The sequence below is a fragment of the Bufo gargarizans genome, chromosome 9 (assembly GCF_014858855.1).
Source record: "Bufo gargarizans isolate SCDJY-AF-19 chromosome 9, ASM1485885v1, whole genome shotgun sequence".
Lineage (NCBI taxonomy): Eukaryota > Metazoa > Chordata > Amphibia > Anura > Bufonidae > Bufo > Bufo gargarizans.
This window is the reverse complement of record NC_058088.1, coordinates 174,762,739-174,788,283: the sequence shown is the minus strand read 5'-3', so window position 1 is coordinate 174,788,283 and position 25,545 is coordinate 174,762,739. Positions and strand designations below refer to the sequence as shown.

General features: G+C 45.6%; 1 protein-coding gene across 1 annotated transcript; it reads left to right on the top strand.

Annotated features, from left to right (window-relative positions):
* The first annotated feature begins 8,189 nt into the window (after positions 1-8,189).
* On the top strand, positions 8,190-24,049 carry LOC122946384 (ficolin-1-like). The gene is made up of 9 exons (XM_044305975.1): positions 8,190-8,314; positions 10,479-10,592; positions 12,926-12,979; positions 13,683-13,718; positions 15,729-15,758; positions 17,913-18,040; positions 18,845-18,974; positions 21,857-21,991; positions 23,244-24,049. The coding sequence occupies exons 1-9, from the start codon at positions 8,245-8,247 to the stop codon at positions 23,486-23,488; spliced, it is 942 nt and encodes a 313-aa protein (XP_044161910.1). The 5' UTR covers positions 8,190-8,244; the 3' UTR covers positions 23,489-24,049.
* Positions 24,050-25,545: the final 1,496 nt, after the last annotated feature.

The window sequence follows — 25,545 nt, the reverse complement described above, 5'->3', positions numbered from 1 at the left end:
TTTAGTTCCGCTGCCCCGCAAAAAAGATAGAACGTGGCTGTCAGGAATATGGATTATTATTTACTGGCAGCCCTGATTGTCAGCTGGCTAGGTCTACACGACGACACTTATTGTCGCGCGACAGATAGGGCATAACAGTAAATATAAACATATATCCGAAAATGCCCATACTATTAAAATAGAAAAAAAATTCCAACTGAAAAAAGGGTCAAAATGGCCGATTTGCCATTTTTTCATTGCTTCTCTTAGGCCTCATGCACACGACCGTTGTGTGCACCCGTGGCCGTTGTGCCGTTTTCCATTTTTTTCTGCGGCTCCATTGACTTTCAATGGGGCCGTAGAAAACTCGGCTTGTGCACCGTTTTTACACCGCGCCCGTGACCCGTGTTTCGAGGCCGTGAAAAAAATATAACCTGTCCTATTTTTTTCACGGCCAACGGTTCACGGGCCATTCAAGTCAATGGGTCCGTGAAAATCACGGATGCACACAAGATTGTCATCCGTGTCCGTGATCCGTGTCCGTGATCCGTGTCCGTTTTTTCCTATCATTTCAATGGCAAACTTGACTTAGATTTTTTTTTCATCTTTCATGTCCGTGGATCCTCCCAAAATCACGGCAGACCCACGGAAGAAAAAACGGGCACGGATCACGGTACAACGGAACCACGTTTTGCGGGACGTTAAAAAATACGTTCGTGTGCATGAGGCCTAACCCAAATTTTTTTTATAAAATGTGATCAAAAAGTCACGCACACTCCAAAATGGTATCAATAAAAACTACAGATTGTTCCGCAAAAATGATCCCCTAAACAGCTTAGTAGACATAAATATAAAAAGTTAGGGGGGTCAGAATATGGTGATGTAAAAAAAATTATAACATTTATCAAAGTTTACATTTATTTTTACACTATTTAGACATAAAGAACCTATACATATGGGGTATCGCTGTAATCGTACTGACCCAGAGAATGAAGGGCTTAGGTCAGTTTTGCCGTAAACAAATCTCCGTGGGAACAAAACCCGTAAAACTGTGGAGGAATTGCGTTTTTTTTTTTCCATTTTCCACCTCATTTGGAATTTTGTTTTCCGCTTCCCACTACATTTTATGCCATAATTAATGGTGGCATTAGAAAGTACAACCTGTCCCTCATACAGCTATGTGACCGGAAAAAAGTTATGGCTCAAGTAAAATAGGGAAGAAAAATGAAAACGCAAAAATGAAAAAAAAAAAAAAAACTCCGGTATCCTAAGGGTTAACCCAGGCAGATACTTGTAGATTCTTTGAAGGCTTATCTGCAGGAAAGATGACATTAGGCATGTCTAAGCCAGGAGTTTCGGGTAAATACAGCCCTTTAGTACCAGAGAACAGGCATCTATTCTTTGGCCGTGTTGTGGAAATAGAAGCTGTAGTGTGATCAGAAGGACATGAGATCTTTGGTGAACGTCAACTGATGGTCAGGAGCTGTGGACGCCAAAATAAGCACATTGTTTTCCCAAAATGTTGGTAGAACTCTATGTTCTACAGGAAGGGCGAGCAGTAGTAAAAACACGTAGAGTCCTCCATGTTTTTAAAGCATCGAAATATAAAATTAAAGGGGATCTCCAAGGATTGGATGGGTTTCATTCGTGGAGACGGGGGGGGGGGGCAAATCGTTCTTTTCTTTCTTGGTTTTGCTCTTGTTTACATATCACTTAGGCCTCATGCACACGACCGTTTAGTTTTTTGCGGTCCGCAAAACACGGGAGCCGCCCGTGTGCCTTCCGCAATTTGCGTAACAGAACAGGCGGCCCATTGTAGAAATGCCTATTCTTGTCTGTGCAACACGCCAGTCCTGCAGGGTATAGCGAAGTGAGGTCACGGTTATGGGCAATCGAGGGTTACTCACTGTATTGGAGAACCCTGGGCAGGCGCGTGGCAGTGAAGGAGAGGTAGACACGGTTCCTCTGGGGCACACTCTGTATATAGGGACCAGGCCTGATGGTGGATGAGGTGCCCTGGATGTTACAGGTATTTTGAGTGCCTGGGGCAAGGTCCCTGTTGGATTCGTGACGCCAGTGCCTTTGGACGGTGGCACGCCGGTTGGTAGTTGGAATGATAAAGGTACACAGGTAGAATAGTGAACCAAACGTAATTTTACTGAACAGTTCAACTTCGTACAGCAGGTGGTCACACAGTCTTTCAATCACAGTTCCACAAGGAGGCTTATTCATACAATGGCAGGTAATATTTATGCAAGATACGCAGAGGGTAAATTCACAAGCACTCAGCAGCAGGTGGTACCTTTCCTCAGAATCAATGTACAGTGTCCTTTATAGAACTCCTGCTCTGGCTTTATATCCCAAGGCCCGGATGTCTAAAGGGTGGCTTAAATCCTTGGTTACTCTATCTTCCTCCGGTATTAATTAAATCCTTGCTTTCCTTTCTATTTGCATCTGCCCATCAGGGTTACTTATCTTTCCCTGGACCTTTCTCACGTGGCTGTTGATTGACTGTGGGTTTCTCCCAGGAGGTTGGGTCCTGCAACTGGGGTGACTTCAGAGCTAACTAAGGCTCTCTTGGTTTCAGGCAGGCTGGATCTTCTCACTAGCCTCCTGGACATCACTAGCAGCCGGGGCTATCCAGCTGCATGTCAGGAGCAGGCTTTCTAGCCTCTGTCTTCTCAGACTCCTGACTCTGCACTCACTCTCCCTGTCTAGGCCTGGACATTTATACTAGGGGCTCCCTATCTCCCTCTAGTGTCTGGGATGTCTAACTACACCCAACTAGGCCTGCTATTGCATCATACAAGGGTACATTGCATATAAAACCACATTAGAACATACATTAAATGCACAATTAAATATAACATTTCTGTTCCTTGTGAGTAGGAGTAACGCGCACACCAATTGACCCTTGTGTAGTGCCCACCCCTACCTAGTGGGACACTACATACCCCCACGCTATAATGTTGCCCGTCCTCGGCGCAACATGGAAGGGGCCCTGCACAGCTGGATACTGCACCTGTAATAGAAGAATAATGCAAAGCAGGAACATACATCTACATTTGCGGAAATACATTATATGTATATATATATCAGGCAGTTACACTGGCTTAGGAACAAGTAATGGTGAAAAGGGGCGTCGTTCTCTTCTCTCAGGACAACACAATGGGAACAGGGGCGCTGACCTGGCACAGCGTAACAATAAATACCAGGATAGTCCATAATAATACTTTCAAGTGCAAATTGTCCATGATAGAACAGTTGTAGTCCATGGAAAATGTAAAAACATTAAATAACAATTCTTGGAGGCTCAAAGCATATAAAATGAGTCCGTACCCAGGTTCTTTTCTTGTAAAATTATTCAGTACCAGAGAAAGATAAGTAAGGGCAGAAGTACAAGGATCACAGAGGCTCGCACATGGTGGAGTCCATCTCTGGGCACAATTCTTTAAAATAGTAGCAAAATCTCAGAGGCTCATGTGCATTTGAGTCTATCCCTGGGCCCAATTCTTGAAATTTAAGTTGCATAATAAAACAGCAGCACATAAAATAGTCCACATTATTTAAATGGCACATATAAAACAAGTGCTGTAATACCCGTAATCAACCTGAAAAGGGGGTGAGAGGGTTAAAGGTGCAACATGAAAACAGGCACAACTGGGTTTTCACTCTGAGAAAGCAGGCAGGAGGTCCTGTAAACAAGATGGTCTTGCTGCACGTGGTATTTCAGTGGCTTGCCGCCTCCACTGAGCCGTGGGTAACTGGCAGCAGCAACAGAGGGCCAAAACAACAAAGGACTCCTGTCCTGAAAGGGTTAAATCTTCTTTAGGATCCCTTGGCAAAATAAATCCAACATCAAGGGCCTAGCAGGCCAATTCACAGGGGCAAGTCATATCCACTTGGCATCTCAGTGGTGCTCCCTGGCTCCATTTGTATATTGGGCCTGTATTGAGGATCAACAGACGGATGTGCCCACAACACAGTATTGGGGGGCAACTGTAGCATGAACGGACCCCTAATAGGTATAGGCCCCATAGGCCTAGGGGTAATCAAAGTTGCTGACCGCACCGGTGCAGGCATGACAATAGTGGGCTGCTGCAAGCGGTCCGGTGGGTTCTGGGACGACTGGCTCTGTGCGCCGGTGCACAGCGTAAGAAGATCCCACCGCAGGTGCCGATACTAAGGAGGGACGGCTGGAAGGTACAGGTACTCTCACCTTAGACCCAGAGACGTCCGAGTCTTTACGTCCACTTTCTTTTAGATCAGGTGGAGTCCGGATCCTGGCGGAGGCAATCTGGCGCAGCTCCCGCAGTTTCATCTCCAGCCGCACGATCTGGTCGTCCAGGCTTTCGGAGTCGGGATCGCTGGTCTCCGCTGTCGCCGTCGGCACTTGGAAGGTGGGTGGTTCGTCCTGCGCAGCCGCTGCAGGCTCAGGTGAGGCGTCCGCTTTTCTCCCTCTCCGGATATTCTCCAGGGCAGCACGGAATCTTTCGGCATCTTCCAGTTCACGTACAGTCTTTTCCCTGCGAGGCAGCTCAGGTGAGGGCCATGGGCTTACCCTCTTCTCCACCACTGTTGGTTGCCAGAATACATTCGGGCCAATGAAAGAGCCCCGTTCCTGAAAGGCATGATGGGCCGGTTCTGGAGAGCACACAGGTTCGTGCTCGCAGCCAGAGTGGTCCTCATCAAGGTCCCAGTCCTCCGTCTTCTTTTTAGGACGGGACACGGCAGTGGCGTAGGGGCCTCGCAGGCCCTCAGCAGGGGTGAACTCAACCTCCTCTCCCTCGCGGAGGTTATGCAAATGTTCTGGGAGGTAGCTCCGCTTGACGGACCTCCGATTGACATACAAGTCTCTTCCAGTAAGATAGTCCTTTATGAAACCGAAGCCTCGGTCCTTGTCAAAGGCCACAACCAACCCCATTCTCCTTTCCAGGCGGGGTTGGGCGTCAGTGTGGCACTCGTGAACGGTCTTTGCCAGTTCTTCGTAGTAAATTTTGGTTTTAGTAGTCTTCTTTATTGCGGCCTCCCGAATCTCTGCCATCAACGCTGACCACTTGAACGAGGGCTGGAAGAAGTCTCTCCAGGAGCCATAATAGGTCTCCGGTTGCATCCTCGGTGGCGGGCAGGCGGGCTCTCCGGTCCCGGAGAGTAGGCCGGTGGAGCATCCTCTTGCTCTACACCAGTCACATTCATCGTTAACAAATCAGGCGCGGACATCTCAGCAGAGCAGTCCTCACTCCTCAACATGCTCGATCCTTCTCTGGAGAGCGACAGGGTGGCGCCAACAATTGCAGACAGATCCTCCCATTGCACTGGGAGGCCACCCCCCAGGTACTCCAGTATGGGGGAGGCGGAGTCCATTTCAGCAGACATGCAAATGTCCAGACAGGGCGGTGGCGCCAGCATACAGCCTTCCCGCACTTTTCCGCAGAAGGCGCCAATTTTTACCGCCAATTCAGGATGAAGATGACGCAGCAAACAAATCCCATCAAGCTCAGCGGCCATCTTTGAGCAAAATAGCTGTCTATTCATTGACAGCAAGCGGTGGCTTAAATAAGTAGAAAACAGTCCACACAATGCTATTTTCACACCGCAATTATTACAGTTCACTTTGGCCCAGCAATTTTCAATAAAACAATTGGGGCATGTCACTTTAAGACAGTTTACAGCACACAGTTTTTAAATCCGCAATGGCGCAGGAATGTTCGTATCCTGTTCGTGACGCCAATTTATGCAACACGCCAGACCTGCAGGGTATAGCGAAGTGAGGTCACGGTTATGGGCAATGGAGGGTTACTCACTGTATTGGAGAACCCTGGGCAGGCGCGTGGCAGTGAAGGAGAGGTAGACACGGTTCCTCTGGGGCACGCTCTGTAGATAGGGACCAGGCCTGATGGTGGATGAGGTGCCCTGGATGTTACAGGTATTTTGAGTGCCTGGGGCAAGGTCCCTGTTGGATTCGTGACGCCAGTGCCTTTGGACGGTGGCACGCCGGTTAGTAGTTGGAATGATGGAGGTACACAGGTAGAATAGTGAACCAAACGTAATTTTACTGAACAGTTCAACTTTGTACAGCAGGGAGTAGTATAGTCTCTGTATTACAGTTCCACAAGGAGGCTTATTCACAGAATGGCAGGCAATATTTATGCAAGATACGCAGAGGGTAACTTCACAAGCACTCAGCAGCAGGTTGTACCTTTCCTCAGAATCAATGTACACTGTCCTTTCTAGAACTCCTGCTCTGGCTTTATATCCCAAGGCCCGGATGCCTAAAGGGTGGCTTAAATCCTTGGTTACTCTATCTTCCTCCGGTATTAATTAAATCCTTGCTTTCCTTTCTATTTGCATCTGCCCATCAGGGTTACTTAGCTTACCCTGGAGTTTCCTCACTTGGCTGTTGATTGACTGTGGGTTTCTCCCAGGAGGTTGGTTCCTTGTGAGTAGGAGTAACGCGCACACCAATTGACCGTTGTGTAGTGCCCACCCCTACCTAGTGGGACACTACATCTGCAACACGCCAGACCTGCAGGGTATGACGAAGTGAGGTCACGGTTATGGGCAATCGAGGGTACTCACTATATTTGAAGAACCCTGGGCAGGCGCGTGGCAGTGAAGGAGAGGTAGACACAGTTCCTCTGGGGCACGCTCTGTAGATAGGGACCAGGCCTGATGGTAGTTGAGGTGCCCTGGATGTTACAGGTATTTTGTGTGCCTGGGGCAAGGTCCCTGTGGTATTCGTGACGCCAGTGCCTTTGGACGGTGGCACGCCGGTTGGTGGTTGGAATGATGAAGGTACACAAGTATATAGTGAACCAAAACGCAACTTTACTGAACAATCCAACTTTGTACAGCAGGTGTAGCACAGTCTTGATATTACAGTTCCACAAAGGGGCTTATTCACAATATGGCAGGCAATAGTCATGCAAGATACGCTGAGGGTAAACTTTACAAGCACTCAGCAGCAGGTTGTACCTTTCCTCAGAATCAATGTACAGTGTCCTTTCTAGAACTCCTGCTCTGGCTTTATATCTCCCAAGGCCCGGATGCCTAAATGGGTGGCTTAAATCCTTGGTTACTTTCTTCCTCAGGTATTATACTACTTGCTGCACTGTATAAAGGTTCTCTGCCCTTCAGGGTCACTTCACTTACCCTGGGACGCCTCCTCCTATCAGGTGGGTAACTGTAAGCTTCTCCCAGGTGTTGGTTCCTGCAACTGGGGTGTCTCTACTGAGCTGATCCTAGCCTCAGGAGCTTCAGGTGGACGAGCTGACTCCTCTAGTCCCCTGGAATGAACTAACACTTCCCTGTCTGGGCCTTCCTATATGTAACTAGGGCTCTCCAGCTCCCTCTAACGTCTGGGAGGCTAAACTACACCCTGACAGGCCTGACACCCAGATAATACAGGGAAAAACATGCACATAACATTTAATGCAATGCAACACATTAACCTGTGCAGTGCCCACCTTTACCTAGTGGGACACTACACATCTGCAAGAAAAGGACATGCTATTTTTTTGGGCGGGGCCAGGGAACGGCCCCATTGAAGTGAATGGGTCCGCACCCGACCAGCAAAAACTGCGGCTCGGATGCGGACCAGAACAACTGTCATGTGCATGATGTTTTGGATCATACTTTTTAGGCTACTTTCACAGCCTGCCAGATTCGTGCTAACGCTAGCCCACCGTGCCGCCGGAGGTCCGGCCACAGCACGGCAAAGATGCCAGGCAAAAACTACAGCATGCTGCATCTTTTTTCCGGCCGCCTCTCTGCTTGTTTGCCGTGCTGCGGCCGGACCTCTGGCCCACCCCATTATAGCTCCGGCAGCATGGTGGGCTAGTGTTAGCACGGATCCGGCAGGCTGTTCCGGCAGGGGGAACCTGCTGCCACCAGTGTGAAAATTATATAAAAAAATATTCTTTCTGCCATTAGGTTGCAGGGAACTTGATATCTGCCCTGCTATATTGTCAGATTGCTCATAGTCATAAAGGGAGAAGTGTTTTGGGGAATTGCTCATCATGCAATTGTCTAATATAGAAGTTTAATTCCGGGATCTTATTTGGATCCCACTAATGTCTCCTTTATTTCCAGCCCTGGTGAAGCCTCCTGAGAGATGATTTATTATGTTTTTTAGTTTGGTCTTGTGCTGTTTATATCCTGATGACGGAATCAGAAGGGGAGGGACAGACACGAGGAGATCTATAAGAGGACCTGCTCCTCGCATCCCGGGATCTGAGAGAGAGAAGGTCTGCAGATCAGATCATTATGTGGATTCCATGGTTTGCTGTGATCTGGACGGTGGTCGCCTTCTCTGCTGCTGACAATTCATGTCCAGGTGAGGCTTTCCTACATTTGTACTGGGTTTCTGGTTTAGTAAGTACTGGTGTTGAATCCATGAACTGGAAAAGCGCATTTCTGTATGTGCGCTCAGGCAATAGTATTATTGAAGGGTTTTTCCGGAATGCAGATATTAATGGTCTATCCTCAGGGGGTCCGACACTTGGCACCCCTCACTGATCAGCCACTGGCGCCAAAAACTATACAGTGGACAGAACTGGAAGCACAAGCATCCATTGTAAAGTTTCTGGTGCCATCCCCAAAACAACTGCTCGGTGGTGGTGCCATGTGCCAGACCCCCACCGATCTGATATTAAAGGGATTGGTCCCATCCAGGGGTGCACCACCAATGAGGCCAGGTGAGGTGATCGTCTCAGGCAGCATCAGGTAGGGGCAACAGAGGGGCAGCCGAAGGGGCTAAATGGAAGGGCATTAGGGAGGGAGGGGCACCATTTCAGTTTTTGCCTCAGGCAGCAGAAAGGCTAGGTGTACCCCTGGTCCCATCTCGTAAATATTGCTAGGATATGCCACCAATGTCTGATGGAGGTGGGACCCGCACCTATCTCTAGAACGCTGGCTCGGCTATTTCCGTCAGCCCCATAGAAGTGAATGGAACGGCGGCCGCTCTTGCGCGGTGTGCTTCCCATCCATTTCTATGGGGCTTCTGCTTTCTTTGCTATGGGACTGCTCAGCTATTTTCGGCAGTCCCATAGAAATGAAAGGATGGTGGCTGTGCAAGAGCGGCCACCACTCTATGGGGCTGACGGAAATAGCCGAGCCAGCGTCCCAAATCTAAGACATTGGTGGCATATCCTAGCAATATGCCACCGATGTATGAGAAGGGACCAACCCCTTTAATGAACTATCCTAATGCCAAGCCATCAATATCGAAGTACTGGCGACCCCCGTTGAAATATCATGTTATTTATCATGTGTGGTGAACAATATAAAGCCCAAAAAAATCTCCAATGCCAGAATTGTTGCTTTTTTTCATCACCTTTTTTATTGCCATCACCCAAAAAATTATCAAAAAGTTGTATGCACCCAAAAATGGTATCAATAAAAACTACTCCTTGCCGTCCAAAAAACAAGTCCTCACACACCTCCATTGGCGAAAAATTAAAAAAAGCTATTTATTTTTAATTTTTTTGAGGATTTTACATTTTTGCTAAAATATTAAAACATAATAAAGATTATGTACGTTTGTAATTGTTGTAATCGTACTGACCGATGGAGTAAATGCTTTGTCATTTTTACCGCACCATGAACGCTGTAAAAACGAAATCCAAAAAATAAGGCATAATTTGCGGGGGTGTTTTTTCATTTCCACCCCACAGATAATTTTTTTTTCCAGTACATTATATGAAACTTTTGTCCTCATGCACATGGCTGTAAGTTTTTGCGGTCCACAAATCACAGATCCACAAAGCACGGATCCCAGTTGTCAGCATGCTGCCTTTCCTTCCCCGCTCCCCCATCTAGAAAAAAGTCTTATTCTTGTCTGCAAAATGGACAAGAATTCAAAATGTTCTATTTTTTGGGCGGGGTCGCCGAGATGAATGGATCGGCAAAAAAAAGTGGATTGGATGCAGACTAAAACTACAGCCATGTTCATGAGGCCTTAAAGGGCATCTGTCAGCAGTTTTGTACCTATGACACCGGCTGACCTGTTGCATGTGCGCTTGGCCGCTGAAGACATCTGTGCTGGTCCCATGTTCATATGTGCCCGCATGAACATGTTTTAATATATGCAAATGAGCCTCTAGGAGCAACGGGGGCGTTACCAATACTCCTAGAGGCTCTGCTCTCGCTGCAACTGCCGCGCCCTCTGCACTTTGGCAGGATCAGGTGTGATGACGTTTACACTGCCTGGCCCTGTCAATCAAAGTGCAGAGGGCGCAGCAGTTGCAGAGAGAGCAGAGCCTTTAGGTGTAACGACAACGCCCCTGTTGCTCCTAGAGGCTCATTTGCATGTATTAAAACTAAATTTTTCTTAGCAATGCGGGCACATGTGAATGTGCGACCAACACAGATGCCTTCAGCTGCCAAGTGCGCATGTATCTATATGACCCTTTAAATCCAGGAAGGTAAAAACAAAAGCATTGTCTCTAAAATGTGCTTGGTCTAGGGTTAATGTTGACCATCTCTATGTCTGTTCACAGAAGTGAAGATTTTAGGAATTGGAGACTCCGACAAACTGACCATACTCAGAGGGTGCCCAGGCTTTCCTGGATCTCCTGGCCAAAAAGGAGAAGTTGGGTCACCTGGAGTAAAAGGTAAGTGGCATCCCGACCTGGATAGTCTATACTGGTTATAGACTGGGGGTATGTATTGCACCCCCACCTGATCCTAAGAATGGAGGTCTTGTGTCCTCCACCTGTATAAATGGGGTGGAGGTCATGTAGGCACAATGTCACTCGGTTTCTTTTCAGTAGTTCCATCGAGATGAATGGAGCAGTATGCATGCTCAACTGCTTCTCCATTCACATGGGGGGGGGGGGGGGGGCAAAGGATCCTTGTTTTAATGGGTGTCCCAGCAAGCATACTTTTGTGACCTACCCTGTGGATTAATTTAAATTTTAGGAGAACCCCTATGATTTATGATTGCATTTGACTCATTTTGGGCTGAATTATTATTTTTTTTTTATTGGTCTTTATTAAAAATGTTCAGGCGTTTCTGAGATACAGGGTTAAAAATCTGTCTGTTTGCAGTTTCTTTAATACCCCCATCATCTGATGGCTCATGTGTAGCTCTTATCTCTGATGTCTTGACCTCATAAACACCTATTTAATCCATATTCTTATCAAAGCTATAAGGAGTGTTTATAAGGTCAGGAGATCAGAGACAAGAGCTACACATGAGCCGTCAGGGATTCAAAGAAAAGAGAAACTGACAGACTGATTTGTAACCCTGTATCTCAGAAACGACTGGGGTTGTCTCGCAGAAAATATTCTACAGTTTTCAAATCAGCGCCTGGATCTGAATACTTTTGTAATTACATGTAATAAAAAATTTGGCATAGCCACTGAGATATTCAGTAAAATGTATCTGTATAGCGCCACCTGCTGTTTCTAATTTCTTTGACCTTCTCACTGAGATGGCTGCACATGCTCAGTTTCATCCTTCAACTGCCTCCTGAGCTGTGATAGGGAGAGCATGGACACGCCTCCTGAGCTGTGATAGGGAGAGCATGGACACGCCTCCTGAGCTGTGATAGGGAAAGCCTGGACACGCCCCCTTAGAAAAGACACTCCCTTTGATATAAATCTAGCAAAGCAATGAATGAGGAGATCTCTGGATCCATGTGAGGTCCAGGGCTGGTTCTAGCTTTGTTAGAAAGAGATTGTCATGTACTATATGATGTCTGATTTCCTGAAACACAACTGCAAATACTGTGATTGTGTTTCATGTAAATTGTGCTTGTATATCAGCTCCAATAAAGTTGCATAGGGAGGGGGAGGTACTAACAAGCCTCCCAGGGCTGACTCCGCCCTACACACAGCACAGAGAAGGAGAAGAAGGTCAGTGTGTGTGATGTCTGACCTCAGCAGCCATTTTGGAGAGTTATTCAAACTCCATAGTTAGTTCCATGAACCAGCCTATAGAAGGGAAAGATTGCAGAGGAACCAGGCAACTCAGAGTGGAAGTGAGAATATTGGCAAAGGAAGGTAACTGTCGTTTATCAGGCTCTAGTCTCCTTTGCATTAGGTGGAGCGATTCTAAGCTACAAACTGCCCACCATAACCAAGAACAGAAAGGCCACCTGTCAGAATATAGTATTCCTAGAGAGGATACAGAAGTATATGATTATACAGTACAGCAGAGATAGTCCATCCCTCCAGCCTGGAGAAACAAGGGAGAAAGATTGAGTGTCATAGAAAACTGCCCCTTATGCAACTTCTGGGAACTAATCTGAATCACTGTAAAAGCTGCCTTGCTGTAAATGACTTTTGCATACATTGATGACCATTGGATCAGGATCAGCTTCAGTAAAGTACTGGGAGTTTGTTAAGAAACTCGGTCTCCTTATTCTACATCATCTCAACATTTGCACCTTACGGTGCTGGCGTCACGAACAACAATACAGGGGCCCAGCCGCAAAAGCACCTTAAACACCTACACCATCAAGGGCACCTCAACTTCTATCTGGCCAGTGTCCCCTGCAATAGAGAGTGCCCCGGAGGATTTAGTGCAGTCCCCCTCCTCACTGCACGCCAGCCCAGGGAAGCTCTGCTAACCGTGAGTACAAACTACTACTACTCCCATCGGCCCACCGTAGCCTCACGTGTTGCCCCTGCGGACCTAGTTGCTGCAAATAATCATGGCATAAAGACCTACCAAAAGAAAACAAAACGACTTTAGCCCAAAATGAGTCAAATGCAGTCATAAAAAAGATGTCCAGAGTTTTAAGGCTTCATCTACACAGCCATAATACAGGCATCTGTATCTCAACCGCAACATCCCGACCGGACCTCCCGCGGTTCCACTGAGCCATAGGGTTCCATAGTTTGGGTCTCCACACATTGTCCCCTGAAAATTTGACTAGTATTTTTGTGTGAATTTTACTGACTTGACGCCCATTATATTGTATGTTCTGTCAACGTTTAGGAGACAATGGACTTCAGGGCATCGCAGGGAAGCTCGGCCCTCCAGGTGTAAGGGGTAAGTAGGAAAGTAATAGTCTACGTAGGATTTAAATATAAAGATCCCAGTGTAAAGACGTATGTCCATGTGTAATGATATAAATATTTCAATGATAAGAACTAACAGTTTGTTGCTCCTCTGTTATTACTCCTGGAAATGCATTCATTAGTTGACCACTGGGTATTCTCCTTGTCAGTGGGAAATCTCCCTACCCCTCCACACTGTGACACAGTCCAATCAGTACTGACAGTCATACTGTTTAAAGGGGTTCTCCGTTTCTTTCAATATTGATGATCAGTGTCATATCGGCGGGGGTCCGACACCCGGCTGTATAAGGAGATGGCGAGCGCAGTGCGCACGTGCTGTCTCCCTTCTCTCTTCATGTTCGCTGCTGCGGTCTATGGTCTTTGGAATAGAGATGGGAGACGGCACGTGCACACTGCGCGCCGTCTCCTCACACAGCTGATCGGTGGGTGTCAGTCCCCCACCAATCTGATACTGATGACCTATCCTGAATGGTAAAAGCCCGGACAACCCCTTTAAGGACACACACTATTGACAAGGGGAATGACAACGCCCAGTGGTCAATTTATTCATACATTTCCAGGAGGAATAACATAGGAACAAAATAAGGCATAGTTTTTTTTCCATAGGACAACCCTTTTCATTTTCGGATGGTCATCTGTTTTCTTAACGTATATATTTTTTTGCTTTGGGATAGGTGCTGACGGCTCCAAAGGCGAAAAGGGGCAAAAAGGTAAGTCGTGGAGTAATTCCAATATTTTTGAGACATTTTTGATAAATTCCCCTCCCCCAATTCTTGTGTGAACGCTCCAGTGGAGCTTTGGCTGCCACTTTTCATTTTGTATATAAATTAGAAAAAGGATTCATCTGATTGGTCGCTACGGAGAGTTGCGCTGACTGCGGCAAATTTATGAAACAGTCTCAAAGAAAATCTGGCTTTGTTGTCCATAGCAACCAATCAGAGCACAGCTTTCACTTCTAATAGTGCTTCTGAAAATGAAAGATGCGCTGTAATTGGTTGCTATGGCCAGAAAAAGCCTAAAGCTTTTTAACCCCTGCAAGTACTGCACTGGGCGGGACTTTAAAGATGGCGCCCAGTTACGAGCTGTTTTAAACAACAGACACCTGGTACTAATGTAGGTGAGATTGACCACGGCATCTGAGAACGAAAAAACCCGGGAGCACGCGTTCCCGGGCCCTGCAACAGCTTCCCCTAGCGAGGATCGGGGGAACTGGATGGGGAGTGCAGTAACCTCGGTCCTCCTGAATGATACGAGGCTGCTGTACATTAGTTCCTATGGAGCCCCTACCTGTGGCAGGGCTTCATAGGAACACAGGGGGTCATTTATCAAACTGGTGTAAAGTAGAACTGGCTTAGTTCCCCATAGCAACCAATCAGATTCCACCTTTCATTTTTGACAGCTCCTTTGGAGAATTAAAGGAGGAATCTGATTGGTTGCTCTGGGGAACTAAGCCAGTTCTACTTTACACCAGTTTGATAAATGACCCCAATAGCGTCATTAGCATAGATGATTGCTTGCCCCTAGGGGAACTATTAAAAAGTGTAAAAATAAAATGTTTTTAAAAATATAGAAAAAATATATATATAAAAAATCAAATCACTCCCTTTCCCCAAAATCGAATCAAAAATACATAAACAATCTTAAAAATATTATGGGCATCGTCAAACTGATCAATTCGCTGTTATTTTCTTGCTTCACCTCCCTCAAAAATTGTAATAAAAAATGATCAAAAAGTCATACACATTCCTGGTATGAATGAAAAAATGAGCCCTAACACAGCTCCGTACACATAACTACAAAAAAGTTGAAGGGGTCATAATATGGTGACGAAAAAGAAAAAACTATTTTTTTTTTCAAATTATTATTTTTTCAGCATTAGGCTACTTTCACACCTGCGTTTAGGTGCGGATCCGTCTGGTATCTGCACAGACGGATCCGCACCTATAGCGCAAACGCTTAGATCCGTTCAGAACGGATCCGTTTGCATTACCATGGTAATTTTTCATGGTAATGCAAACGGATCCGTTTTGACTTTACATTGAAAGTCAATGGGGGACGGATCCGTTTGAAAATTGAGCCATATAGTGTCAAATTCAAACGGATCCGTCCCTATTGACTTGCATTGTAAGTCTGGACGGATCCGTTTGCCTGCGCACGGCCAGGCGGACACCCGAACGCTGCAAGCAGCATTCAGGTGTCCGCCTGCTGAGCGGAGCGGAGCCCAAACGCTGCCAGACTGATGCATTCCGTTCTGGGCCGCTTGTGAGAGCCTTCAAACGGAACTCACAAGCGGAGCCCCGAACGCAAGTGTGAAAGTAGCCTTAAAATACAAGAAAAACTATACAAATGTGGTATCGCTGTAATCGTACTGACCTGGAGAATGAAAGGAACACGTAATTTTTACCTCTTAGGGAACACTGTAAAAAAATAAACATAAAACTATTGCAGAATTGCGTTATTTTTTTTTCCAATTTTACCCCATTTGGAAAAAAAAAAATTGTCCAGCTTCCCACTACATTGTATGGAATATTAAATGGTGGCATTAGAAAATGCAACTTGTCCCGCAATAAAAAAAAACACTCATAGGGTTATGGGAACGGAAAAATTTATCGCCCCCGGAAAAGCAGGGAGTGAAAAATGAAAACGCAAAAATGGAAAATCACAAGGTCTTATAAGGGTTAAAAACTTACTGTACAAAACTTGTGTTTTCTTCACAACAGGTGACCCTGGATTATCTGAGTCCGTGTATGGTAAGTAGATGAACCGTGTAGTACCTCCATGACACTTTGCATTTACTAAAAAGTTCATCGTACAAAAATCACCCTTTTTTTTTTTGGCACAAAAAAATAGCAGTTTGAGATTTTTCTGCTTCTCGTGGCATTTTTAAATGGGTGTGGCTTCACGGAATGGGCGTGGCTTCGTGCAATGGGCGGGGCCTCTATAGCCTGACATATTCACCATGATTATGCTGGCGGAAATTATATCGGGAATATACACGACCCATAAATGGCATCAATTTCAGTTTCTGGTGCTTGGACAGTACAGTATTTATAAAGAGGCCTGTTCCTTTAAATAAATTTGGCACATCTTTCTCTTTTTATAAACATTGATGTATGTGCATCGGGCCCAGGAGGAGTCGGATCGTATGATGGGAGTGGTAGTGGCTCTGGCTGTTACAGTCAATCACGGCGGCTTTCCTCACACCGTTACTCCCTCGGGCCATGTAGTGAGAGGAGGACACACCCTGGGTCTGGGGCTCCTTGCTGATGGAAGCTAGGGTGGCCTTGATGTTAAGTGTCTGTATGGGTGCAAGGCAGGTTGGGTAGAGTGCAATGGCCGGCGTATTGCGTAGGAGTCAGAAAACCAGGTCAGATGTTGCAGAATAAACGTCTCTCATCACTGAAGGGCAAAATAGGAGTTGTAGTACATCCAAAGATAGCAAAAGACAGTTCCACAGTGCAATCCTTCTCAGATAACAATGTATGGATTTAGGCAAGGATGTTATGGCTCTTTCCTCTCTATTTGTCTCAAGGCTGTTCCTGCAGACTCCATGGCAGGCTATGGTTCTCTTTCAATGGTGGCTGTAGTGTCCACTGAGGGATAGAGGAGTTTTATAGATACGACTGGCCTCATTGTGTCAAAGTGTGAAGGGTGTCTTAACAGTGACCCTCACAGCAGTAAAGTCTAACTTGGCTATGCAGACTGTAGGTTCTCTAGTTCCCTCCTTCATCTTACTCCTTCTGCAGATCATGCAGAGATCTGTTAGCCTCTGAAGCTATTTGGACCTAAGAAGAGGAAGCGCCAGTCACAGCTTCTTCTACCTTCTAAACTCCAGTCTCAACTGACTAATTGACCTGGAGACAGATCCTGGATCCTCACCCAACCTCCTGCAAGTGCTGAGTCAGGATTGTTAACCCTGACTGTGCCATCCATACACAGTTATACTGGGTGCAATACATAGCATGACATAACATTAAATAACATAATGAAATAAACTATTTGCAGATATCCCCAAGCTCTGAGGTACTGCATATAAAACAGTTTTTAGCAAACATGTCATTAAGACTGGCATTAGGACATTTATCCCCCACTGGCATCAGATGTGCCACAATTATTGAAAGGCACATGACTCCTAAAGGGGTTATGCCATCATTGATGTAAAAAAAAAAAAATCTGACATCATATAGTACAGTATAGTATATAGTGCCCCTATTAGAGCCCCCCAGTAATATTAGTGCCCCCCAGTGATAGTAATGTCCTTATTAGTGCCCCCCAGTAATAGCAATGCCCTCATTAGTGCCCCCTAGTAATAGTAATGCCCCCATTAGTGCCCTCCAGAATTAATAATGCTCCCTTTAGTGCCCCCAGTAATAGTAATGCCTTCATTAGTTCCTGCCATTAATAATGCCTCCATTAGTGCCCCCCAAAATTAATAGTGCCCCTTTTAGAGGCCTTCAGTAATAATGCTCCCATTAGTGCCCCCCCCAAATATTTATGCCCCAATTAGAGTCCAACAGAATTAATAATTCCCCCTTTAGAGCCCCCCAGTAATATTAATTCCCCCAGTAATAGCAATGCCCCATTGGTCCCCCTCCAGAATTAATAGTGCCACCATTAGTGCCCCCAGTAATGGCAATGTCCTCATTAGTGCCCTCCAGAATTTTATAATGCCCCCATTAGCTCCCCCCAGAATTAATAGTGCCCCCAGTAATAGTAATAGTTATTGTGAAAATACTGGCAATTAAAAATTGCCGCCGGCAGAGGCACTAAATTATCGGCTTGGCCGGTGCTTTACCGGCTAGGTGGCAACCCTAATGGCATGGCTTCCAGCAGTGCCACTGAGCTGGTGGATATAAACTCATCATCCGTGCACTTAATTTTCTTTATCTGTCTATTCTTCTCAGCTGCAAAAAACTGCAAGGAATTACTGGAGCGGGGTGAAGTGCTAAGTGACTGGCACACAATATACCCAGAGAGCCTGAAGCCGCTAAAGGTTCTGTGTGATATGCACACTGACGGGGGCGGCTGGATTGTAAGTATATTTCATAATTAAAGGGGATGTCTAAGATTAGAAAAGCATGGCTGCTTTATTCCAAAAACAGCACCACCTCTGTCCATGGGTTGTGTCTGGTAGTCCACCTCAGCTCCTTTCAAGCGAATGGAGCTGCAATACCACACACAACCTGTGCACCGGTGTGGTGCTGTTCTTGGAAAGAAATAACCATGCTCTTCTAATCCTGGACATTCCCTTTAAAAAGTCAGTATACTTTCTGTACAGTAATTATATTTTATTTACTAGAGAATGGTGTAACTAGAAAATAGTAACTTCATTTAAAAAATCTATCTGCATCCTCCTGAAACAAGCTGTAAATTCATGACCACTAGGGGTCTCACTTCCACCTAATTCTGTTGTCAGGCAAGATCTGTCCCTGGAAACAGGGGCGTGTCAGAGCTAGCCGAGCTGCTGAGCCTGATAGAAGCACTGCCTCTACACAGATTTTATAGGAGCCTCCTGTGTGTCTGTAATGTGATTTCCTCCTTCTTATCTCTTCTGTGAGCTCCAGAGCATAATGGGAAGTAAGAGAAAGGATGTCACAGCAGTACAGTGCTGGCAGACCTCACAGAAGAGAAATGCCCCCTGCTTCTGAGTGAAATGCATCTAGCTGTGCAGCTGAAGAGGGGAATAATATGGCTGAAAAAGACTTTAGGGGAGCTCAAAAAATACCTGTTCCTTCACAGTTATAACTCTACAATGATGCACAGTCATTATGGCAATTTCTTTTTTTTTTTTTTAATCTCAGGCACGCTCTAAGTAAAATCTCTCTGTGGTCTTCAGGTTTTCCAGAGGCGCTGGGATGGCTCTGTTGACTTTTTCCGGGACTGGAACTCATACAAGAATGGATTTGGCAGTCGTCTGAATGAGTTTTGGCTTGGAAATGACAACCTTTATATGCTGACATCGTCAGGTAATAACAGATAGTTATCATCTCAGGCTACCATTAGATTCCCATGAACTAACTGGGTCCAAAATTAAAGGGGTTCTCTAGCTTGTTTTTGTTTTTTAGAAAATCCCCAAATCTCTTCTCTTCGTGGACAAAAGATTGTTTCCTCAGTACAAAAGACTGAGATTTTTTTATTTAAAAGTCTGGAGATCCCCTTTAGAGGAGTTATCAGGAACCCCATTTCATATGGCCAGGCAGGGTGCAGGGGTTAAAAATAAAAGACACATGTCACCAGTACTCTGGTTCCAACTGAGCTCCTTTCTCCTACGCTTTGACCACAGCTGAACTGGAAGTGTGACGTTCCAATCAGTGGCCTCAGCAGTCATGTGCCAGGCCTACACGTCTCTGATTGACGGGCAGTGGTGACGTGTGTCAATAGCTCGTCACACTTCTAGTCCAGCGGGGACCAGAGAAGGAGGAGAACGGAGTTCAGCGCTGGAACCGGAGCACCAGTGACAGGTGAGTCTATTTTTGCATCCTGCTTAGCCATAAGAAAGGGGGTTCCCAGTCTCGGAGAACCCCTTTAATGTCATAATGTATCTTGAGAAGCGTCAGAGATTGTTTCCTGTGTTGAGAGAGACCAGGGTCTCATCTTCTTTCATTATTTTAAAAGAAATCTGTGATCTCGATGGCTTGAAGTTGCCTTGCGTTAATGGTCAGAATGCCCCATGCAAAGCATGGCGCCGGTACTTTCTTCTGGGCATGGGCAGTTTTTCCAGAACTCTACCCGATTTCCTGTGTAGGCCTGGCTCTTTAGTCGCACCCATTTTTGTGACGCTGCACGCCCCCTCACAGCATGTATGGGCACTAGGGAAGTGTACAGTTGGAACTCATGGAGGACAGCCCTCCAGTCGCTGCATGAGAAATTTGCCAACTCTTTCGAGGGTCTTTTTTTTTTTTTCCGGGAGCCAACAAGAAATTGTGATTAAAGGGCATCTGTCAGCAGTTTTGTGCCTATTGAAACTGACTGACCTGTTACATGTGCGCTTGGCAGCTGAAGGCATCTGTGTTGGTCCCATGTTCATATGTGCCCGCATTGCTGAAAAATGATGTTTTAATATATGCAAATGAGCCTCTAGGAGCAATTGGGGCGTTGCTGTTACACCTAGAGGCTCTGCTCTCTCTGCAACTGCTGTTCCCTCTCCATTTTGATTGACAGGGCCAGATAGTGTAAATGTCATCACAACTGCCCCTGGGTTCTTCTAAAGTCAAAGTGGAGAGGGCACGGCAGTTGCAGAGAGAGCAGAGCCCCTAGGTGTAATGGCAACGCCCCCGTTGCTCTTAGAGGCTCATTTGCATATATTACAACTTCATTTTTCTCAGCAATGCGGGCACATAGGAACATGGGACCAACACAGATGCCTTCAGCTGCCAAGAGAACATGTAACAGGTCAGCCAGTGTCATAGGTACAAAACTGCTGACAGATGCCATTTAAGCACTTTTAATTGCAGTACTACATGAGCATTACTGCTGACATGGAGTCTAGATTGCTACTTTATATATCTATACTCCCCTGCAAAAATTCCGCTGCACGCACATACATAATAGAGAGAACCTCCCGAGTGCAAGCTCATGGGTCCTCTCAATGTATTATACAGCAAAGGTTTGCGGCGGCACAACAGGGGAACAGGGGGAAGGGAGTATTGCTGCCATCAGTGATACTCATGTAAGGGTCCATTTACACGTCCGCAAAACACGGACACCTGCAATGTGCGATCCGCAATTTGCGGACCGCACATCACAGACACTATAATAGAAAATGCCTTTTCTGGTCCGCAATTGCGGACAAGAATAGGACATGTTCTATTTTTTTTCAGGAACGGAATTACGGATCCCGAAAAAACTGATGCGGATCCCAAAAATGCAGATGTGGATTCCGTTCCGTGATAGGGACAAAGCAGTAGCAGAAGGGACACACTCCCTGAGCTGTGATGGAGAGAGAGAGCTGCAGCAGAAAGGACAGATTCCCGAAAGTCGTGATAGGGACAAAGCAGTAGCAGGGGACACACTCCCTGAGCTGTGATAGGGAGAGAGCTGCAGCAGAAAGGACAGACTCCCGAAAGTCGTGATGGGGACAAAGCAGTAGCAGGGGACACACTCCCTGAGCTGTGATAGGGAGAGAGCTGCAGCAGAAAGGACACACTCCCCTGAGCTGTGATGGGGACAAAGCAGCAGCAGAAAGAACACAGACCCTGAGGTCTGATAGGAAGAGAGTTGCAGCCTAAAGGACATATTCCTTGAGCTATAATAGGGAACGACCTGCAGCAGAAAGGACACCCACCCTTAGAAAGGACATGCCCCTGCCAGTCTGAAGAGAATCTAGCAGAGCAATTGGAGCAAAAGGATCTCTGGATCCATATGAGGTACAGGGCTGGTTCTAGCTCATCAATCATGGCAAACCCTTTTTAAGCCATTTGCCTGCCAGACAACCCCTTTAAAGGGGTAGTCCCATCTCAGACAATGGGGGCATATCGCTAGATTATGCCCCCATTGTCTGATGGGCGCGGGCCCCACTTAAAACAAAGCCTAACACAAGGCTGGCAAAGTGGTGACTGGCAGTGCCGGGTCCGGCCACCACCAAGCCTTCCTATTGGTCCGCCGTAAATAGCAATAGAAAAGATGGCGCAACCCCTTTAACTCTAGGTCTGTGCAGAGGTTTTGGAGCCATGTATCAGATAAAGTGCTGCAGGTAGCGCCGATTTGCCCCCTTCCTTGTGAGTTAGGAAATGTATTAACGCCAGCTCCACCATGGTTTTACGTCATATTGGTCCATTCACCCGCAAACGTCCGGTATGTGTTTCCTAGTATTTAGCGCCCTGTAACCTCTACCGTTATCTTCTCACAGGCACATGGGAAATGCGGATTGATCTTCAAGATTTTGAAAACGCAAAGCATTACGCCAAGTATGCGTCTTTCCAGGTCCTGGGAGAAGATGAAAGTTATAAGTTGTTACTTGGGGACTTCAAAGAAGGCAACGCCGGTAAGAAGCTGTGGAGTAAGATCAGGTCGCGTTTTCACGAGACAAATGTCATTTGGGCCAACCTTTTTACCCAAGATAACTTTGGTGGCGGGGGCTGTATGAGATGAGCTCCTTAGCCTGTGCCCCCATGCTTTGTGCTCTGGTGGCCCAGTCAGTGTTGCCATAGGACAGAGCACGGCGGAGAGTTGTATCTTCGTCCTATATTTAAAGGGCATTTATCAGCAGGATCAACCCACCGGAACCAGATATAGACAGTTGGGGTTGACCCTGCTGAGTAAACAATGCCATATTTATCTCTTTCCGTCCAGAGTTATGTTTTTGTTAATATTCAGATTAACCTATTAATGCACCAAGGGGTGGCCCGAGCATTTCAGAGCACCAGATCTTTATGGCCCTGAACCTATGGCCACTTTCTCCTTCATTGACCGCGCCAGGCATCTTGTGCCCAAGCCATAGATTGTTATTTGGAGCAACTCCTTCTGTTTGCCCAGAAGCACCGATGAGTGCTGCGCATGCGCCAATACATTGAACTACGCCACGGGCATAAGATTAAAGGGTCATGCAGCCCTCCATGTACTTTAAATGTATGTGGTGCTGAGATACTATGTCATTAGTTGCAGCCCTTGCACACGAGTGTGTCTAGAGAGGGTGGGGGCACAGAAGGGGTAGGGTGGTGCACAAAAGGGGTCAGGAACTGTTAAGAGGGCAAGGCAATGGAAAAATATGCCATGACCCCCTGTCTCTTACAGACTACGATCAAGAAGTTGACTGATGCCATCAATATGTTATTGTCATTGCCCCTACACTGCAATAACTGGTGCACTGCCATCTAGATTTTTACCGCAACTCAGATCCATGATCACCACTTTCTTCTGAACCCCCAAATTTACACATTGATAGTCTATATATACACGAGGTGGATGGAAATTTGGATGTGTCATGATGAAAACACTAAGCCACCTGGTCGTAAGACAGGTAAGACATTGTTATCAGAGGGGCCCAGACATGGTGTAACGGGCAGTGGGATCTGGAGTTTGCTGCAGGGAACCAACCAGACTGCTACCACCTGGAGTAGTCCATGGCTGGCAAATTCAGTCTCTTAGGCCCCAGTGAAATTTTATATAGCACTCAGAAGAATTAAATCATATTAAATTACAATATACATGTAATATAACTATAAATATAATAGAAATCATAATATAAATTAGAATCTGAATGATTCACTACACTGATTTTTTTTATTTTTTTTCAGGTAATGCAATGGACGCTCACGTAGACCAGCCATTTGCCACAAAGGATAAAGATTTAACAGCGGAAAAATGTGCCACCCTATACAAAGGCGGCTGGTGGTACTACAAGTGCCATCACTCAAACCTAAATGGACTTTATCTGGGCGGACAGCACGCCTCGTATGCCAATGGAATCAACTGGGTCTATGGAAAGGGTTTCAATTACTCCTATAAATTCTCAGAAATGAAGATCAGACCCGTCCAGTAAGATCACACCAATATAAAGTGGAAAAAAAATAAGACAAGAACTGAAAGGAGGACCTCCAGCTGAAAACACGTTAGATTGCAATATGTTGACATATAGGACCAGATTTACTAATGTCTCTGCTAAAATTCTGTCTATAAAGTGGCACAATCTGGCGCATTTCCACACTTTTTCTGACACGTTCAACAAGTAGGTGGAGCTTAGCAGAAAGGGTGGGGCTTAAAAGGGAGGGGCCTAATATTCACTATTTTGCCCCCAAATTGCGCCACAATTCCTGCATAAAAATTTGTCTCACTATAAACAACCAATAGTTGGTACAGAGTCAGAGAAGAGTGTCTACCCCTGCTCCACATGTATCATCTAGCCTGAGCCAATGTGCCGCCTTAGCCGCCTGTCTAAGCTTACGCCATCTTTTAAATGAGTAAATCTGGTCCACGGTGTCTATGTACACCTTTGGGGGCAATTTTTTTTATTTGTTCATTATACTCACTATGAGCTAAAAATATTTTTTTCAATTGGTCTTTATTAAAAATATGGAATCCTTTTTTCTGTACAGGGCTGAGATGCTCTAATAAAGGGATCTGGATTTTCTGTCTTTTCCGTCAGTTAGGGAGCTGACAGGCTCCTTATCTCTGATCTCTGACATTATGAACACTCATTATAGCTCAGTTCTTACCATTCTGATAAGAATGTGGCTTAAATAAGTGTTTATGATCTCTTAGTAAATTAGAGATAAGGGTTATTAGAGGACCGGCACAAAGTGAAAGTAGGATTCACACAACTAGAAAAACAGTTCACCCTTTGTGACAGAACGGCTCAATATTTTTAATAAAGACCAATGGAATTTTTTTTTTTTTTAGCTCCAAATGAGTAAAATGTGATCATAAAAAAATAAATTGTCCCCAAAGCTGTGCATAGCCTTTAATGAGTAATAATACCGCCATCATTATGCCAAGTTGTAATAAAAGATGGGGAAATATGCATCAGAAATATGTGTTTTTTTTGTATTTTTTTTGTATTTTTTTTTATTGGTTTTATACTAGCCAGTGTATCCCTATGGACTGCAGTTGTAGCTCGATAGTTAGAAATAATCACTCGCACTACAAAAACTGGGCTGTGATTGTGCAGTAAAACTAGTCACATATAGTGCACTGCTAATGATGGAAACAAGATGGCGAAAGAGCTCCTAATTCGAAGAGGAGCTGTCACCTTCCCTGACATGTCCATTTCAGTAATTACTTGCATTCTCCCCTGTAATAACAATTCTGGAGCATCTATTCCCATTCTTCTATTATTCCTACTAGAGTAGTTTGCAATGAAGGTCGAGAGGGGTGTTACCAGTTATGGGTGTGCCCCTGCACAATCTGACAATATCCATTCAGTGCCGCCAGTGTCAGATTGTTCAGAGACACATCCCCAACTAGTAACACCCCGTTGGACCTTTGTTGCAGACTGCTAACTATTCATTCATAACTTCTAGTAGGAATAATAGAGGAATAGTGCAGCATAGAGTCATAAGAATAGATGCTCCAGAATTATGACATAGGGAATCCAAGTAGTTACTAAAACAGACATGGGGACTGATCCTCTTTAAGTTAGCCCATTGTGTTTGGTACGTGTATCACAGGCACAGCCCACTGTGTTTGTTAATCGTAGAGCCCATTGTGTTTGTTAATTGTATCACAGGCAGAGGGGGGTTGTGTAAAATTGCTGAGTGTTTCCATACTGTAAATGCATGTGATTGGCTAATGTAAAAACTGTCTCAGTCTTTCACAAGGTCCCCAGGAGAGCGTCCCTTGCTGGAAGACCTGCATAAAATGCTGACATGTAGCCCCATTAAACAGTTCCTGTTTTACCCTCAACATAGAGCCTTGTCTCATGTGTGTGGTGAAAAGGATCCATCTACATTGGGGAATGCTATACGCTGTATACTCCCCTGGCTATGTGTATGAACTCACCTACAGATGTAGCAGGGTTAGCACTCAAACTCATCGCGTTATCTTGAACTCTTTTATGAGCTTGTTCCTGCATCGCTCTCTGAAGGAAGAGGTTCACCAACT

Excerpts from the sequence above, each read along its gene's own strand:
- LOC122946384 (XM_044305975.1), top strand. The coding sequence starts at position 8,245 with ATGTGGATTCCATGGTTTGCTGTGATCTGGACGGTGGTCGCCTTCTCT. Across the intron at positions 8,315-10,478 it reads TGCTGACAATTCATGTCCAG|AAGTGAAGATTTTAGGAATT; the intron begins GTGAGGCTTTCC and ends GTCTGTTCACAG. Across the intron at positions 21,992-23,243 it reads CTTCAAAGAAGGCAACGCCG|GTAATGCAATGGACGCTCAC; the intron begins GTAAGAAGCTGT and ends ATTTTTTTTCAG.